The following is a 20,056-nucleotide window of genomic DNA, read 5'->3' as shown; positions in this document are numbered from 1 at the left end:
GTAAACATTATCCAGTGCTGCATCAGTGTATTTCTGGGGCACTAAAGTAACATGTCTCAAGCAGACTTTTGGAAGACTGCTAAATATATGTTGAAAATGCCACCTGTAGCTTCAGTCATGGAGCATATAAGGTTTCTTTTGGAGGGGTGTATGTACCCTCATTCATGGTGGCAGGAGAAGAGGAGAAAAAGGAAGAGGGGAGAACATCTTCTTTGCTGATAGCCGTGGAGGCCAGAAAATGGGCAACAAATTGGCTCCTGATTTCTTCCTTCCGTGGGAGGAAGTAAGACTCCTCAATGCCCCAGGGGAAAAAGAATCCCAAAGTACAAATAAAGTATATGGACTTTCAATATCCTGTTTTATTGAACACATACAAATGACATAGGCAGGTCCTAATTACATTATTCTCAAGACTTACAGCTCAGTGCGGAAGACCAGGCCACTGCCTGCTAATAACCGGGATGAGATTTCATCTATCTTTTCATTTTGAGCCACAGTAAGATGCTCCTTCCAGTTTCCTACAACACCTATAGATGGGGGGAAAAAATCCAAGAAAACAAAGTAAACAATTTCTGTTTCCTGAGTTCTTTTACAACTATTTTAATAGTTCAGCAATGGAATGTGCATCCTTCAGAGGGTCCCTCCAGGTGACACCCTGGAACCGGATCAGGTAGAACAACTGCTGGAACAACCTGAAGGGAAGCCTATGTCAGCAGGAGGATTACAAGTGGAACACAGGATCTGCATGTCAGAAGAGATTGTCAGTGAAATACAGGTAGTCTTTAATTTATGCCGGCAGTGGAGGTCTGTTCTTTAAGGTCACAAGTCTTGATCGTGGTAAAATAGGCCGATCATGTGACTGATTATCTTTTTTGCAACAATCATTAAATAGCCATAATGGTTGCAAAGCAAATGCAATGGTTATTAAGCAAAAACAGCAGTCGTTAAGTGAACCAGCAGTTTGCTATGGGTATGGGTTCGCCAAAAAACAGAAGTAAATACGAGTTTTTGGCAAAATGTCATAAAGTGGCTGGGTGACCATGGCCTGCTTGCCCATCCAAAATTCAGTCATGTGGATGTGGGGGGAAGGGACACCTGACCATCATGTCAGAAGAATAATTTGGGGTTCCAACTCAAGCCGGGGCTGTGCAAGAATAAATAAAAATGAGATCCAGAGAGCTGTAAGGAAAGAAGAAATACTTATTCCTAAAAGCAAAACAGTTTGAATTTAGGGGCAGAGAAATGGGCTACAGCAGCAGATTAGTATAGAGGAATCTTTTCCAGGATGAAATGCCTACATGCTGTTTCTAGGGTGACAATTGAGGTGTGTGTGTGTGTGTGTGTGTGTGTGTGTGTGTGTAGGTGTGTTTATTCTTGCAAAAATGCAGTTCCTTTGGGAGACTAATGTAATGAACTCTTTATTTGTAGACACTTTTAATATGTATATTAAGTCTGGGAAACTTATTTTGAGGAAATTTTCTAATTTGATTAACTTGGAGATACTGATTCTCAGACCATTGTGGATTCTGTTAATACTTTTACGGAAGATAGAAACAGTATAAAGAATAGAATATGTGGGGATATATAACTTTTCACAATCAGAACTTTGAGTCATAAGTAGGCCCAGGTAGGTCCATCATAACTTTGAATCAGGGGTGGGATTCTATCAGTTCACACCTATTCGCTAGAACCAGTTGTTAACATTCTAAGCAGTTCGGAGCAGTTCGGTTAGAAGAAATTACTGTCCTAATCCTGTAAGGAAGGCAGGAAGGAAACATTCTGGTGTTGCTTACAGAAACTGCCTCTCCATTACCCTTATTACATTCTTGGCAGGACTAGACTTCCTGTCTCAGGAACATATCTGGAGTTTTTCCCCCCTCCTTTGCTGGTACTTTGCTTGTGTGGAGTGACCATTCAAAGTTACAGTGGCACTGAAAAAAGTGACTTATGACCATTTTTCACACTTACGACTGTTGCCGAATCCCCACAGTCATGAGAGGCTAGGCAAGGAGATGCGTGCCTCGATGTGAGTGATATTGAGTTGTCCATGCCCAGCCAATAACATGACCACCAAGCCATGTCCACCCATGTGTAATTCACTTCCTAGCTATTGTCTAGAACAAAAGATTCAACTTTTAACCTTCTTTTCTAAAAGAGAAATCACAAACTGTGACTGCCATCTTATACAGACCAAGTAGAAAAAACTTGTGAATGCACAATACATTTTTATTTGAAACTGTCCTGCTTTATATAATCTGTATCTATTCTTTCCAATCATTTGGCATCTTTTCCTCCTATCCATGTCTGCATTGTCTGTGGCTGAAACAACACTTATGTAAATTATATAAGGTAAATCCTGATAATCATATTCAACAAGTTGTTTCATTTCTTCAAATTCATGTATGCTGCTAAATTAAATTAAAAATGAAGATACACCCTAAAAGTGTTTTTTGAACACACCAAACTTTCTATTCTGAAATGATTTGCAAATTGCACAAGTTACAGTGTTCCTTTACAACTATTCTGAAGTCAATGCCTATTGCTTGGGTTTTTTTTGCCACTATTCCTGAGAACTTCACCAGCCCCTCCTATTGGATGCAGTTAAAATTCAGTTCCAGTTTTGATCCTCACCTTTTCTCATGAAGGGTGACAGGGCTTGGTTCATCAAAAAGGCAGGCCGAGTGGTGTAATTGGCCATGGGGTTGTTTTTCATAGTCTCAAACTTTGTATGCTCAGTAATCTCCTTCAGAAGTGGGTCTGGGAGTTCAAAGTCGAGGAAGTGAGCAACTTTCTGGATTTCTCTGGCTGGATCCTAAGACAAATATGGAGAGAATTCTGGCCATGTTTTGACACTTTCTTGATTGAAATAGTCATAAAATGAAGCTTATTCTTTTCTCTTTTAGTCAAGAGGTAATCCACAATAAGCTCTGAGCGCCAACAAAATGGGCGTTTTTGTATCTCATCTTTGGGCCCTGCCCAGAGTACCTTGTATAAATTTTCTCATGTAATCATTTGTATTTTATCCATATCTGTCCAAATTATACCACATATAACATTGGCTTCCAGTTTCTTTCCAGATGTGATTCAAAATGCTGATTATCATCTCTAAAACCCTGCATGCTACAGGAATAAGTTTATCTATGGGACCATTTTTCTATCCATCATGTCCAATTAGATAGGTGTATCCAGATCCCTTCTGTTAAATATCATTTAGTGGGACCAGCAAACATGCTGTAGGAAGCAGCTCCCTTTCCCAAAGATCTGGCACCCCGCAAACTTCTGGAAGATTTAAAATGCTGATCCTCTTTCCCTTCCCAGATATGAGTATGCTTGTGGTTTCTTATATATTACAGAGTGTTGGTTTAGATTAGAACACTGGGATTTGTGGTTTTATTGTTTTGAGGGGTTTTAAAATGCTCTTGTTACTGTTGCTGAGAGCTACCAAGAGCTATAGCTCATAAGATGGGCAGCTATACAACTCTCCTAAAGAAATAAAATAGCTTTCAGTGCAGAATGATCTTTCCTTAGGGCCTACAGCTTGTATTGTTATCCACTATCTCATGTTTGAAATTTGTTTGGTCCAAATGTATTATATATGTGCGCATGCCTAAGCAGCTTACTTCTTTTATGTCTTCATAAAAGAGATACAGGATTGGGTGATGGTCCTTAGCCTTCCACCAGTCTTGGACATGGTCAAACCAAGAGCCCCATGCAACTGCAAACAAAAAATGGCAAAACAATCTTGATTTACCTCTCTTTCCTTTCTGCTTCATAACTCTAGGCTCTACCCAGCTTTCCCCTCAAAATGGCTTTTATGGGCCTAGAACTATCCTGGTTGGATATGATCGGGGGAAACAATGGCACAAACCTTCTCAGATTTAAGGGGGAAATCATTAACAATTTTTTTTCCAGAGTTACAAAATTATCATTGGCATAGAGAGAGCCATACTTCTTTTTGAAGAGTAGTTTGGTAGCTATACTTCATGTTTTCTGTAGGACCAATGGTGAGTGTCATCTAGAATCTTCTTATGGTGAGATGGGTAGCAAGTAAATTTAATAAACAAATAAATGGTGAGGGCATGATGACATATTACTGCTAGGGATTCAGCAATCTGTTCCCACATGATTTTCATTCCCATTATTTCTGCAACTTCCACTTACTTTTTCCTGCAAGGAAGTTCTCTAAAAACTGATCCCAGTTCCCTGGCTCCGGCATACGCTGGTTCATGCGGTGAAAATGGAAGTAGGAAACAATGGTGTCCTTAATGTTTCTAGCTATATAAATGATCTACAGAATGGACAGAAAACCATAAAGACTGATGTTGTTATCTAGTAGTGAAATATCTTCAAGAAAACAAGCAAGCTCAGAAAGCACCAAGGACCCTATCATCAAGACTCTAGGATAAGCTTTTCATATGCATGCATACATATATCTATGTGGTTTCTTAGAGTTGACAAAGACTTAATGGCAAATAATCAAATCAAACATACTCACATTCACACAAACAAACATCTAGTTCTGCCTTATTACTATCTCTGCCTCTTTTCCAACACATAAAAAGATCCTAATCTGTCCAAGCTCCAAACTCTCATCTACTCAGTTCAACCTATTAAGCTTTTCATTTTTAGGTTCCTACATATCTTCTTATCATCATATAAGATCTTGGTTTAATTTAGGAAGCTGAAAAGGATACCGAGATTGAATTCAGATGAGAATGAAGATTTGCTTTCCCAGAAGGAATTATTTTGAAGGAGGAAGATCCTATACCAAGGTCTTGGGCAGATAAAAGAAACTTGAGTCTGGACCAGAACTGTAACCTGAGAAAACATTTCAGACAAGACTGTCCCTAGTTCTCATGAAGATAAAGGAAGGGAAGGGGGAAGTGCATTCAAACTTGCAAGATATTGTTATCATAACCTTATAACAAATGTAGGATTGGCCTGCATGGCTTTTATTTCCTTATTGGGTCTACCTTGAAAAGCTTAGATTCCATCAACCATATTGCAGTTGCTCTAACCTTGCAATTTTGTTCCCAGAAGGAAGGTGGTAGAAGATGAACTGGGAGGTGAGATTTCAGGGTACGTGGGGAAGGCATTGCCTCTGCCATTTCCAAACCTGCAACACGTGGGGTGTGGTGGGGAGAGGGGGATGGACATAATTCAGTCTCATGGTAAAGAAAATCTTTCCCATCACCTCCATGAAGCAGTACCTTGCTACTCACCTGAAGATATGGGTTTCATAGGAAACAAGTCTATGAAGGGAATCCGATTATATATGGGACCCCTTGCACATTTCTGTTTGTTTCCTCCATGCTGCACCATGTCCACTATTTCTTGCATCCAAGTAGTCCCTGATATGAGGAATGAAGAGAACAGATAGATTGACCTAGAGATTGGGCTCCAGTTCCTTGGTCTTTTTAATTTAAGCTTTGTATATTTCCCCCCCCCAAAATTCCATCATGCTCTTCCATGTCTCCTCCCCACTTACCTGCTTTGGGATAAGTGCAAATGAGTAGGTCATTAGGCTGGGCTTTAAAATTCCTTAAGAGGTCCAGGTTTTCAGCAGTGTTATCAATTAAAGAGGTTCCTTCAACTTCCACCAGCTTTGAACGTTTTATTAACTTAGGATCAAACTCTTCCGATGCTGTTCTTAAAAACTCCATGATTGAGTGGAGAAGTCAGGAGAAGGGAATTTATAAGAGGAGGACCTGCAGAGATGTGATCACAAATCTTTGGGATTTAGTATTCCAGCTTTGCAAAGATTCTGCTCCAGAGTTCCTTTATGAATCAGAATCAAGTTTTCTTCATACACTATATAAATTCGTGTCTGTCTCCACCCACTTTCTCTTTAGTTTCCTAAAATTTCTGCAAGTACTGGAAATTTGATCATGTGCATGTTTTCTAGGCAGCAGAGGCTCAGGAAAAGTTTTCCTGAATATGTTTGCATCTTGTGAGGTAGGTTGGGCTGAGAGAGAAAGCCCAAAGTCACCTACCAGCTTTTATACCTGAAGAAAACTAGAACTCATAATCCCCCATGTTTCTAGCCCAACATTTTAACCATTACACTAAACTATCTGTACTTTTCCAAAGACCGTTCTTATCCTGGACATTTCATATTTCAAACTGTTACTATCGGGGAGGCATTACAGGTATCTTAAAATGTGGACTAATAGATTGAGAAACAGTTTCTGTAATAATTGCAGTAATTGTCTTGCAGTAATTGTCCTAAATCCAACAGTACATTTGTGATTTAGTCCTATTATTATTATAATTATTTTAATTTTTAAATATATTTGTAGTATGATTGTGATATGGTGTTTGGGGCACTGTGCTGGAGTAGCTTTCAAATTTCATTGTATTTGTGGAATGCAATGACAATAAAGGTATTCTATTCTATTTAATCCTAAAACTTTGTTTCTTATTTTCTTACTGCCTACTGTAAAGTAGGATTCTCTGACCACTTTAGGTCAATGTTCTTAAAACAACTTCTATATTATTTAATACACAATTTTTTATACCTATGATTAGCAAACTTAAGAAAAGTAGACACTCTTAGAAACTTGCAAATCCCAAAAGCAAAACTTTATTGGATACACCAAGAATAAAAACCAACTCTGCTTTTTCCTGTGCAATGCTTGTATAATTAAACAACAGCTTCTCCTTCTCCCCATTCCAGTTTGGTCACATTGTCCAATTATGAATTGCAGTTAGTTGTTTTGAGAAAGGTTCAAAATTGGGAAGAAGGAGAGACCTGGAAAGATATCAAACATAGATTAATACCATTATTCATGTTCTTGGAGCCTTCATTCCTCTCCTGGTTTTCGTAGGTGCTTAGAATAAAGTAGAGTAGAGTAGAGTAGAGTAGAGTAGAGTAGAATAGAATAGAATAGAATAGAATAGAATAGAATAGAATAGAATAGAATAGAATTCTTTATTGGCCAAGTGTGATTGGATACACAAGAAATTTGTCTTGGTGCAAATGTTCTCAGTATACATAAAAGATACATTCATCAAGAGTCAAGAATCATAATGTACAACACTTAGTAATAGTCATAGGGTACAATAAGCATTCAAATCATACTAGGAAACAGTCAATATAGATCGTAAGGATACAAGTGACAAAGCTATAGTCATAAAGTCACAAGTGGGAGGGGATGGGTGCTAAGGAGTGATGAGAAGGTTAATAGTAATAGTAGTGCAGATTTTGTGAATAATTGGACAGTGTTGAGGGAATTATTTGTTTAGCAGAGTAATGGCATTTGGGAAAAAACTGTTCTTGTGTCTAGTTGTTCTGGTGTACAGTGCTCTGTAGCATTGTTTTGAGGGAAGGAGTTGAAACAGTTTATGTCCAGGATGTGAGGGGTCTGTAAATATTTTCACAGCCCTCTTTTTGATTCATGCAGTATACAGAAAAAAGGTCCTCAATGGAAGGCAGGTTAGTACTAATTGTTTTTTTTCTGCAGTCCTAATTATCCTCTGAAGTCTGTGTCTGTCCTGTTGGTTTGCAGATCCAAACCAGATAGTTATAGAGGTGCAGATGACAGACTCAATAATTCCTCTGTAGAACTGTATCAGCAGCTCTTTGGGCATGGAATCTTCCCATGAACCCTATCAGCATTAACGTCCTCTTCTTTCACCTATTCTGCTTCTGACATTGGGTATACCTTCCATTGTAGCATTTCCCTTTATAGTACTTTGAATCTAGAATTCTATTAATTTCATAGTGCTTCTCCTCTCCCCCCCAATAGAAGGTGGTGGTTCCCTTCCAACCATTTTCAAGATAGAGCTTTTAACGGGCTTCAACAAACAGCAGTCAAACCCTGGATTCCCTAGTATTTTTGGCAGTTTTAATTCCACTGTGACTGAGTTGATGATGCACACAACTGGGAAAGGACCCAATTTTTTACAGGGTTGCCTTAATTTCAATTACTTCATGATCTTAAACTCTCTTTACAGGGGGTGGGGTCTTCTGATCTTCTTGTTTCCTTTGTGACTCTCCCGCCTTCACCAAAGCTTTCTGCACATTTCCCCAAGCATTTCTTAGTGTCCATACACTTCCCTAGCATTACTGAGGAGGAGGCTCCCTTAGAAGCTCTGGCATAGGCAAAAACTCCATTACTGTAGCCACTTTGAATGGGGTGAATCCAGTGCTTCTGTGAACTGAATTATTATGGGCTACTTCTGTGAATCACAAGAGTTCTGCCCAGTTTGTTTGCTAATGGTTCACATAGCAATGCAAATATTGCTTGACTATTATGTTGACCTGTTCTGCCATCCTGTTAGTGCTTGTTTGGAACCCAGAACTAAGCCCTGGGAGGAACTTATTAACTTTAAAAACTACAACCAGGACTTCCGGTTTGAGCCTCTTCGTGGACAAACCGAAAACGCGATCGTGCGCAGTTTCGATCCATGCTCGCCGCTGGAGTACCCCGAGCCAGGTGGTTTCGGGGCTAAACCACCCCGTAGAGGTGGCGAAGAGCGGGGAGACTGCCAGCAGGGTTGAGGAGAGCTGCATCTCTCCTCCTCAACTGGCCATTACTCCCTTTCCCGAAGGCGGTTGCAGCGGTGGTCAGAAATGGCCACCTCAAAGAAGAACTTGACTGGAAAAGAATGTGCAGGAGGAAGATAAGAAGAGAAAGTTTTGGTTGACCGAGTTAAACTGCAAAAGCAACAACTAAGGTACCCTGGAATTTAAAACTAAAAAAAGTAACATTGTTCCCAAAGAAGATTCTGAAGCAGTGAAGGAGAGAGAAAGGGAAAGGATTTGGTTTTTCTTCTTCTCTCCTTTTCCCTAAACTGCCAGCTAAAGAGACCTAAATAAGAAATTGGGGGGGATCCACTTTGACATTAATAGGCATTCAAGCTGAAAATAAAATGTCAAAGGGATAATAAAGATTTCTGGATACTTAAAACCTTTTAAAAGCAGGAAAGGAGAGAAAAAGAATAAAAGGGCAGGATCTGGAAAAAAAAGGGAGGAGACTGCCTGGAATTACAGTAAAACCTCAACAAGACTTCTAAAAGATACATATTAACTGAAACTTGGCTACAAAATAGTAGAACCCCAGGAAGAGAAAGTGGAAAAAAGAAGCACGAAGAAACAGCTTGGGAGTATTTGGATTATTTGGTGATCTCTGGCTTTTTGGTTATTGCATCTGAATGACTAAAATTAATTGGGTGGTTGTTTAAAAGTGTTTTAAAATGGCACTACTTTTAGATCAGGCTTGTCCAACCTGCGGCCTAAGGGCCGCATGCGGCCCAGGTCACCTTGTAATGCGGCCCAGTGCCCACCCCAACCTTTGTGCCAGAGCCAGTGAGGAGGAGGAGGAGAAGCAGGCGCGAGGCAGGGCGAGGCGAGCGCCAGGCCAAGCAGCAACAGAAAAAGCAGGCACCATCAGAGCGCCACCTCCTGCTGTTGCCACCACCGCCATCGCCGCCGCTTCTGCCCCCGCTGCCACTTCTGCCCCTGCCGTCGCTGCCGCTTCTGCCCCCGCTGCCTCCGCTTCTGCCCCCGCCACCACTGCTGCTTCTGCCCCCGCCGCCACTGCCCCCGCCGCTGCTTCTGCCCCCGCTGCCCCCGCCGCTGCTTCTGCCCCCGCTGCTGCTGCTGCTTCTGCCTTCCAGTCCTGCCTCATCCAGCCGGGCCATTTGCAGGAGGAGAGGTAGGCGCGAGGTGGGTGAGCTTTCTCCCCCTGCAAAATTTGGCCGGAGAATAAACCATGATAAAAAAAAGCGTGATAAAAAAACTGTGATAAAAAATAAATAATTTTTAATAAATAATTAATAATAAAAACATCTCACTAACTTCATTTCCAAATAAATTTAATATGTTAACTATGTTTTCTATGGTTTTTTTTGGATGATCAGGTATTGTTACTGTTATTTTATTTTATGTGTGGCCCAAACCAAATTTTCATCTTCTAATGTGGCCCAGGGAAGGTGAAAGGTTGGACACCCCTGTTTTAGATGAACTGAAAATGGAACTTAAAAAGTACAAAGAAGATGCACAAGAAGGGAGAGGTTCTTTTGGCTTCGTATTTCAATTCTTAGAAATGAAGATCTCGAACTATGAGAAGCAACAAGAAATGCCTGAGAATAAGAAGACTGGGACAAAGAAGAAGCCTTTTTTTAAAAAACAAATTTTATTAATTTTTAAAGACATACAAAAACACAAAACATAGAAACATAAAAAACCTCTTTTCTGAAGGTTGCTTAGTCCCGGGTTGAAACTCTTCGTACAGACACAAATTCAAATTCATATTCATTTTATATACCATTCTGTTATGTCTCCCCCTTAATTGCAGAAAGGCAAAACAAAACAGGCAGTTCACAAACCAAAAAGCAGACCTTCCCAAAAGGACTGTGGAAGGGTTTCCAGTCCTTAGCAATAAATCCAAACTCTGTCCGGCAAACCTGACGTGGCTATAAATCCCAAAGCCTCAAAGAGTTCTCTCCGTGTGTTCACCCCCAAAAATCACTTTGCTTCTGGCAAAGCTCGCCAGCCAAGCCGTTTCCTTATATCCACTATGAGGACGTGTTAATCTCCTTAATTAGTCACTGGCTCGACGCCTCCTTCCTAATTGTGATTGACGCCTAAACTTACGTCTATTATGCACATCTAGCCAAGTTCTTTCCAAAGACTCCTCCCCACTAGAAAAGTCTCGCAAGTGTTCCTGGTTAGCTATTCCCGGCTGTTGCTCAGCCAGAGGAGAAGAATCAGAAGAGGTCAAAGGTCCTGACAGCTCTATTAAATCAGGTTCATCCCTCCTAGTTACATCCATTTCCTCATCCTGACTACAATCCAAATCGCTCAACAGAGCCAGCTCATAATTTACTGCCATTTCCTCTTCGCTTGAGCTCACATCTGCCAACGGAACAGATTCCAACTCCGGAGTCACAACACCATTCCATATCTTATTAGCATTTTCAATTTTCTATATAGCTTCTCCTCTCTTTTAAATTTTCTTAGTTTTATTTTATTTATTTATCTCATCTCAATTCGAATCATAATATTATTCTTTGTCTGTTCTACTTCCAGCTATCCATTTATCTTTCTTCTTTAAAGAAAACTTCTCCTGTACACTAATTGGAGTATGACACCTTTATCTCTTTCCCCTACATTTATGATACTTAATATAGAATACATAGCTTACATTGGGATTCTGTTTGGTACATTCTAAAATTATACAATATTATCAATACCAATACAAATCTATTCATTAATATTAATATTCATTTATATCTTAAACACTTAGCACATTACTTTTCAATTAAATCACATACTTTTATGGGAGCACCTACTTTCCAAGATTATTCCCCCCCCCCACATCACATATTTTGAATCATTATTTCATTAGTCTGTTCCCCCTTCTCCTACTCCAAATCTCTCATTTCAAAAAAAAAATCCACTAGAACAACATAGTCTAATCATTAATATTAACAATCTTAAACATTTTACCCATTTCAGTTAAATACCATGCCTTTATGGGAACACTTATGCTTTCCATGATTATTACCCCTCCATATCACATATCTTGTCATTGTTTCATTAAAGTGTTCCCCTTTTCTTGACAAAAATTTCACTAAGTTATACTAAATATATCATCACATTTTAAATTGCATATTATTTCCAATTTTCTATAATTATTTCTAAATACAAATGTGAGAATACAATAATACAATCTTGTGTACCTTTCCAGAATCCCCTTTTCAGTAAATTTTACCCATTATCTCTAAAAAACTTTTGTTTCTTTGCATCTTGTTCCCCACCATTGAGGCTTCTCATCCCTTCCTTCCTCCCTTGCTTATTCTTCTCCTCGTCCTCTTTACCTCCTTGTCTCTCCACCTCCCTTTTATTCTGCTTTCCTCCTTTCTGTTGTTTTCCAACATAGTGTCCCCTTTTCATCTTATTCTTCTCTTTTTTGGTTATTTTTCCAAGTCTTAAAGTCTTCTTTTCCTTTTTCTCTTTCTTCTTTCCTTCCCCAGCCAAAGTCACTTGTTCATCAAAAATGGTTTCTTCTTTGTCCCAGTCATCCTGTTGCGCATTCAGCTTTTCATAAGTACAAACCGCCATTTCTAAAAATTGAAAGAGTGCCCAAAGAATCCTTCCCTTCTTGCTTTTCTTTTTCATATTTTTGATATACAAGTTTCAATCCATCCACAAGTGATGCCATTATAAAGAGAAAAGGTTTTACCAAACAACCACCCAAGAGCTTTAATCAGAGGTAATTCTCAGAAGTTCCAAAGTTACCAAACAATCCAAACAAGCTGTTTCTTTTAAATACTTTCTCCTTCTTCACTTTCACTTTCTGGGGTTAAAGTTTAATCACAAAGTTCCATTTAAGATATATCTTTTAAAGTCTTATTAATATTTAATAACTCTTTAGAGTTCTAGGCAATCTTCTCCTTATTTTCAAATTCTGCTCCAATTTTTTTTCCTCTCCCTTCCCACTCACAGCAAAAAAAATTCTTTTTTTTTTAATGTTCAGAAATCCTTATCCCTTCAGCATTAAATACCTCCAATGCGGGTTTTCCGATTTAAAGAAGAAGCCATTTTTAATGAACAAGTAATTTTATGTGGGGGGAAAAAGAAAAGGGGGGAAAGAGAATGAAAAGTTTAAGATTTGAAAAAACAACCAGGAAAAGGAATAATTTGAAAAATAAGTATATTAGAAAGCAACAGAAGAGAGGAATACAGAAGAGAGAATTAGAACTAGAGAGACAAGGGGGTAAAAAGGGGAGGGAAAAGAAGAGAGGGAAGAAGGAAAGGAAAGGAAGTTATAAAGGACAGAAACAAGATATGGAGAAACAGGGCCTATTTAGAGATAATGGGTGAAAATTTAATTGAAAAAGGGATTCTGCAAAGGTACATAAGATAGTATTGTTATATTAGAAATAAATACTTTTAGAAAATATGAAACAATGTATGATTAAAATGATGGATAAAATAGTTATTGTAATCTAGTGAAATGTTTGTTAATAAATAAATGAAATGAAATGAATGAGAGAATTGAATGAGGAAAAGATGGGAACCTTTTAATTATTTAATGTTTTATAAAATATAAGGGAAGAGAAATGGGGGGGAAATTAACTATGGAAAGCTTATAAGTGTTCCCAAGGAAGTATGATATTTAATTGAAACGTAATGTTAAAGATGTTAAGACTTTAATGAATGTTAATGATAGAATTGAATTGGAATGGAATGAGCATTTTAATTACATATATTTATAATCACTTTTTAAGAATAGTGTGCATTTTAGGAATGTACCAAGTAGAATTCGATTGGAAGTTATGTATTATATTGAATGTTATAATCTCAATGTATATATTGAAGCTTAAATAAGAGTTGAATGGATAAAATTAAAAGATATAAAAGTGTCATACTCAAATTAGTAACTACAGGAGAAAATTTGTTTAATGAGAAAAGAAATATGAAATTGAAACAGGACAGACAAAAGTATAAATATAATGATTTGAATTTATATGAGATAATTAAAATAAAATTGAGAAAATTAAGAGAGAAGAAAAACTATGTAGATAATGTAAAACAGTAATAAGATATGGAATAGAAAATAAAAGTGAGCATGAAATTGAGTTTGTGTCTGTATGAAAAAGTGTAACCCAGAACCATGCAATTTTCAAAAAAAGATGTTTTATTTGTATTATGGTTTTTTTTGCGAAAACCCAAATAAAATTTTCAAAAAAAAAAAACCAACAACCTCCACCCAGAATTTTGCAGTGAACCACACACACACACCCCAGTCAGAGATGATGCATTTTGAAATACCATGCAGTTGGTAAATGTGTTGTACAAATAGTTTATCTAGCTTCTGAACTGACAGAAGCTTGGGGAACACAATGAAGTGGGCTTGCTTTGAAAACAAATCACTGTACTTCCCCTGCTCTCCAGCAATTCCACAATAAAGTCCATAGTAATCTCTTCCCATGGTTGGCTGCAGGAACCCAAAGGTCTTTCCTGGCATTCGTTTCACAGACACACACATTGGGAAGCTCATCACATAAGTCTCTATATCCTTCTTCATTTTAGGCCACCGGAAGTGTCTCCTCGCCAGGTGGAGGGTTTTTACGAAGCCAATTTCATATATTGGCTTTGGTGTAAGATTTAGGTTCTCAAACTGGCCTGGACATACAGTCTGTCTCCCTTCCAGGCCAGGTTCTCCCTCATTGCCATCTCATCCCTATGGGCATCACTGGCGTAAGCTTGTATGATGAACGGTTCATCCGATTCAGGTGTTTTAGGACTGGTTCTTCTGCAAATAGCCATTTGAATTTCTCAGAAGCTGCTTGGCATTCCATGGTCCAGTTCAGTAGCTGACTTGGCTTGGGTTTTACTCCCCCTCCACCTGTCTTTAGTAGCTCAGTGATTGGCAGAGTGATTTGGGCAAAAGCCGATAAAAACTGTCTATAGAAATTGATAAAGCCCAAAAAACTTTGCAGCTGTGTTCTGGTTCTAGGAGCCTCCCACATCCACATGGCTTTCACCTTCCCAGGGTCCATTTCCACTAATCCAGGCTAGCTTTATGAAAGTCAAATTTCAATATTTTGGTGTAAAGTTTAGCATCCAGGAGTTTCCTCATCACCACATGCACTAACTTTGCATGTTCTTCCATTGTCTCAGAGTAGATGAGGATGTCAATCAAGTACACTAGGAACCTTTTATATAGATGCTCCTGCAGCACCTCATTTATTAATTGCATGACTACAGCTGAGGCCTCCCTGCAGCCCAAATGGCATCACCTGGAACTGGTAGAATCCCAGGAGGCAACTGAAAGCTATCTTCCACTTTAATCCTTACTCAATAATATGCTTCCCTCAAGTCCAGCTTGGTGAATATCTTTCCTCTGGAAAAGTATCCCAGCATGTCTTTCATGGGGGGAAAGGGGTACATGTTCTTGATGGGCACCCCATTAATTCCACAGAAATCCATAAACAGCCTCATGGACTCATCCTTCTCCTGACTGCTGATTGCCAACTGTTTGGCAGTTCAAGTTCCACCAGCTCAAGGTTGACTTAGCCTTCCATCCTTCTGAGGTCAGTAAAATGAGGAGCCAGATTATTAGAGGCAATATGTTGACTATGTAAACTGCTTAGAGAGGGCTATAAAAGCACTGTGAAGTGGTATAGAAGTCAAAGTGCTATTGCTATTTAAATAAGAAAAAGGTTATTTCTCTACCCAAGCAAACTTGAGAGACTCTTGTGAATGGACCTACCTCATGTTTTAGGAAAAGGATAGAAAGATAAAATCCATTTATAAAACATACAGAAAATGCAAAAAACAAACAAACTTTTCTTCTAAATGAGTTTAAACACCCCCTTCTTTGCCAACCTTAGGGCTGTTCTTAAAAACACAGGAGGAAAGAAAAAAGAGGACACAGTTCTCTTCACCCTATTTTTGCTGGCCTAAGTTGGGTAATGATATTTTTCTTTTCATTGCTTATTTTAACATTATTTTCTAACAGAATTTAACATTCTTGCCTTGAGGGATTTAACAGTTACATTTACATAATATATACAAAGGCTTAGACACACATATACTCACAAACACAAGAAACAGCAGAATTCTCAGGTTTACACACCCTGGTCATTCTCATCACAAATCTTAGTAAGTTTAAATCAGGAAGGGCAAAAATCTTAACATGTTAATTGGTTCCATAGAAGAGACAGAGAAAAATCAATGTTTTATATATATACACTTCAACAGCCTACACCCCAAAATACAATTCACCATGGAAACAGAAGCCAACAACCAACTTCCCTTCCTAGATGTCTTGGTATACAAAAGATCCAATGGCTCCCTAGGACACTCCATCTACCAGAAGAAAACACATACTAACCGCTATCTACATGCACTCTCACACCACCACCCAGCACAGATCAATTCCGTAGCCAAGACACTCATCTCCAGAACAAAATGCTTAGCCGATGAACAACACCAAAAAACCGAACTACGCACTCTCACCAACGTACTTGCAGCCAATGGATTCCAAAGAAAGAAGATTACCCACCTAATCCAAAAAGAAACCCCAACCAAAATCCAAGACAGAGAACAAGAAAACGGCAAAGCCCTCCTCCCATATATAAAAGGCACTACAGACAAAATTAGCAAGATCCTCCAAAAACACAACATCAAAACAGCATTCTGCACAAACAGAAAAATATCCACCATCCTAAGAAACCCCAAAGACAAAATCGAATTAGAAAACCAAGGAGTATATGAAATCCCCTGCACTGCCTGCCCTACCACATACATTGGACAAACTAACAGAAGAATAAGTGCACGCATTGAAGAACATAAGAACTCAATCAAAAAGAAGAAACGACCTCTTCCTGGTCCAACACCTCAAAGCCACAGGACATGAAATTGATTTTAAAAATACCAGAACTATCGCCAAAACCGAACACTTCAACAGCAGAATAATCAGAGAAGCCATAGAGATAGAAAAACGCCCACACAGCATGAACAAACGAGATGACACCTCCCGCCTTCCAGCCATTTGGAAACCCGCCCTCATGAACAGACGAGTACCTAACATGAAGAAGGACACCAGACCCACACCCATGAGAGCCACATAAGATGCCACCACCACACTTCCATGTAGAAAACAGACTCCCACCCACTCAGAAGATGAGACACGACCATGGACCAGAAGCTGCACGGCAGCTGCATCACTACCCACTTCAAACCCCTCCGAGCCATACATGAAGCAAACCGACACCCACTATGAAGATGCAGAAGGACCACGAACTCGAAGCCAAACAGCAAGATCACAACTCACCAGCTCAAATCCCCAGCAACTAAGACTAACCGGAGCACAACCAAGCCCCCACCTGAACAGAACACGCCTCCAACCAATCAGAACACGGCTAACCCCCAACCAATCAGAACACAGCCAAACCCCCTACCAATGAGAACACACCCCCACCCAATCAGAACACAGCCAAGCCCCCACCCAATCAAGTCCCACCCCACTGGCAGTTAAAAGGAGGAAGCAGCGGCAATCTCACATTACTCTGAGAAGCACAGAGCCGGAGACAGAAGCCTGAAGATGATGAATGAGACTTCATCGAAACGTTGCCTAGATACTTCGAATCTTACGCGGGAGAAAACCCGAACAACCAAAGATCCATCTATCTATCTATCTATCTATCTATCTATCTATCTATCTATCTATCATCTATCTTTAAGTATCTTTATTTCGCCAGATTGGTTTTCCAGCTTTGTCCCTGAACAAAGATCTCTCTTTTTTAAAAAAATTAAGTTTTTATTGATTTTTAAAAACAAACATAAACAAACAAAACATAAAAACATCAAGCCATCTTCCATATGTATACATACAGTGTGCTGGTTGGTTTACAAATTGTTTTGTGCTTCCATTTCATAGTCTTCAATTACAATTACATTGCATATAATCTCGTATTTTCAATCAAAAATTAAATACCTTAATGTTCTGTCTCACTTTTCTTCTTTCCCAAAAGATGAAAAAATACAAACTCACACAAACACAGGCAGGCAAACTGGCTCGGACTTCACAGAGCTAATTCTTTGGAACTGATAATATCCTTGGCATTCCAACTGGACTTCCTGTCAAGTCCGAACTGATAACAAATAAAAATCTACTCACAGAAAATTACAAGGCAGTCCACAAAAATCATTCTTGAAGAAAATCCGAAGTAAGATTAAACTTTGTCCCATACAAAGTTCCAGCCGAAAACACACCCACATTTATCCCCTATGGGGTATGGCTCAATGACTCAGCTCACTCTCTGACCCTCCCACGCCTCCTACATTGCTGCTCACGTTTCTCGCTACAATGGTGCTTAGGATCAAGCCAACACTCTTCCTCTTTACTCCCTGTCAGGGGCTGCTCCGATATGCCTTCCTCCTGATTAATCTCAGGCTCTTCCTCTAGGTTGTCTGATGAAACCTGAGGCATTAGCAGGGAGGAAGGCATTGCCAGGGAGGAAGGTCCTGGGGAGGAAGGCATTCCCAGTTCCTCCTCCTCATCTTCCAGGTCTTCTTCCTCTGACAGCATAGGCTCGGGAATCAGGACCACAACACTTTAGTATCATCATTAATCAATCATCTGACTATACTTTTATTCATTCATGTTTTACAAGATAACCATCATTTACTTAGTTTGTTTTATAACAGTTCATATTATCATCCCAAATCTATCCTAAAATCATTTTGTAGATATAATAAGAAAGAAGTACATCTTTATATATTTATTACTTTCTAAAAGTCTACATATTTCATTACTATAATTTATTGTCTAACCATTGATAGAATAGATCCCAAATTTTATAAAATTGTTTATCCTCTTGTTCTCTAATTTCAAATGTCAATCTACTCATTTCAGCACATTCCAATATTTTCTTAATGATTTCCTCCTGAGATGGTGTTTTCTCATTTTTCCAGTTTTTGGCAAATACAATCCTAGCCGCTGTTAATACATTTACAATCAGATATTTCAAGTCTTTACTATATATTTCAGGTAAAATTCCCAATAAAAATATCTCAAGTCTATATGTTTTTTGTCATTTTTTCCAACCACGTGTGGATTTTAGTCCAGTATTTTTTAGCATCCGCACAAGTCCACCACATATGATAATATGAGCCAGGTGTCTGATGACATTTCCAACATTTTTCGGATTTATTCTTGAACATTCTTGCTATTCTTGTCAGAGGAAAATGCCACTTGTAAAACATCTTGTAGAAATTTTCTTTATATGCTGTTGACATTGTCATTTTATAATTTTGAGACCACAATTTTTGCCATTTCTCTAAATTAATCCCATATCCAAAATTCTTCCCCCAAACAATCATAGTTTCTTTAACTTGTTCTTCTTCTAATTTAATTTCTAATAAATACCCATACAATTTTTTAATCACTTTTTCATCAGTACCTGTCAAAATCTTATCTAAATCAGTCAGTTTATCATAGAAACCTTCCGTTTTGGAATCTTTATCGTACCTTGAATGTATTTGCGCATATGAAAGCCAATTCATCTTTATACCTTGTTCCTCTAGTTTTTGTATAGAATTGAGTTCACCCTTTTCATTCAATATTAGCAAAGATCACTCTTTACATAATTGGCATGCCTGCTTCTTTTTCATTCCCGCCTGGACGAGTTACCTCTTTTAATACCAGGCTTTTAGCAGTCTCCCTAAAGGAAACATAGGTAGAACTTTGGATTCAAAGTTTCCCATGTTTCCAGACAAGACTATGACCCATTTACCCACACTGAGTTTTTTCCTTTACCCTCCTGCATCCCCAGAGTGACCCTCCCCTGTAGTCCCCTCTCCCATCAAGGCAATCTTTCAGACTTTGCCCCAGTTAGGCAATATTTCATCTCTGAGCAAGGCAACTTTTCAAACCACACTATACCATTGCAAGGTGACCTTTAAGCCACCCTAGCCCTGTACCTCAGTTTCAGACCTCAAGGGGATCTGGAAGGTCTCTGCCTTCCTTCCTTTTCCTAAAAGAATGGAACTTTGCCGAAAGATGTCAGCCTGGCTTTGACTCTGTCACTCACTTTTCCATTCTACTTTCACGCAACCTTTCCCTTTTCCTCAACAGAAGGTCCTGCACTCTGGCCAAACCCCATTACTTTACAGGGTCTGTTGGTTGAACCGATCTTTTTGAGGCTAGGAAAGACACTGAGGGAGCAGGATCCAGCTATGATTGGAAGAAAGATCCTCTCACTCACACACACAGGCATCATACCTACATTTCCTTCACTTTCTTGGGCTTTAAAAGTTAAAGGTACTTACCTTCTTTCCAAGCAGCCAGTGACCTCAAAACTCCCTTTACTCCAAATGGCCAAGGTTTGGCAGGAACCACCCACAGACACAACTGGTCTGCTGCTGACAAGGTGAAGTCTTACTCAGGCCAGATCCATTGGTCAGGTTAACTTGGAATTATTTGGCATGCCAAATACTAGGAAGAAAAATCAGGTCCAATTCCAATCTGGGAGAAAGGCACTAGAAATAAAATGGAGGCTGATTGGAAAGAAGGACTCTGACTGGAAAGAAGGA

At 39.0% G+C, this 20,056-nt stretch overlaps 1 protein-coding gene across 2 annotated transcripts; it reads right to left on the bottom strand.

Moving 5' to 3' along the window:
• Positions 1 to 336: 336 nt before the first annotated feature.
• Positions 337 to 20,055, bottom strand: LOC113443520 (sulfotransferase 1C1-like). 2 transcript variants are annotated; one of them, XM_026711798.2, is made up of 8 exons: positions 19,793 to 20,055; positions 5,489 to 5,708; positions 5,223 to 5,351; positions 5,019 to 5,116; positions 4,162 to 4,288; positions 3,621 to 3,715; positions 2,632 to 2,812; positions 337 to 527 (listed from the first exon to the last, which is right to left on the bottom strand). In XM_026711798.2, the coding sequence occupies exons 2-8, from the start codon at positions 5,661 to 5,663 to the stop codon at positions 415 to 417; spliced, it is 918 nt and encodes a 305-aa protein (XP_026567583.1). In that variant the 5' UTR covers positions 5,664 to 5,708; positions 19,793 to 20,055; the 3' UTR covers positions 337 to 414. The 2 variants fall into 2 exon arrangements, with proteins under 2 accessions (XP_026567583.1, XP_087773654.1); XM_087917528.1 differs by lacking the exon at positions 19,793 to 20,055 and having other exon boundaries at positions 363 to 527; positions 5,489 to 5,738.
• Position 20,056: the final 1 nt, after the last annotated feature.

Source organism: Pseudonaja textilis, chromosome Z (assembly GCF_049901715.1).
Source record: "Pseudonaja textilis isolate UNSWEBS1 chromosome Z, rPseTex1.2, whole genome shotgun sequence".
Taxonomy (NCBI): Eukaryota; Metazoa; Chordata; class Lepidosauria; order Squamata; family Elapidae; genus Pseudonaja; species Pseudonaja textilis.
This window is presented reverse-complemented; position numbering and strand designations above follow the sequence as displayed.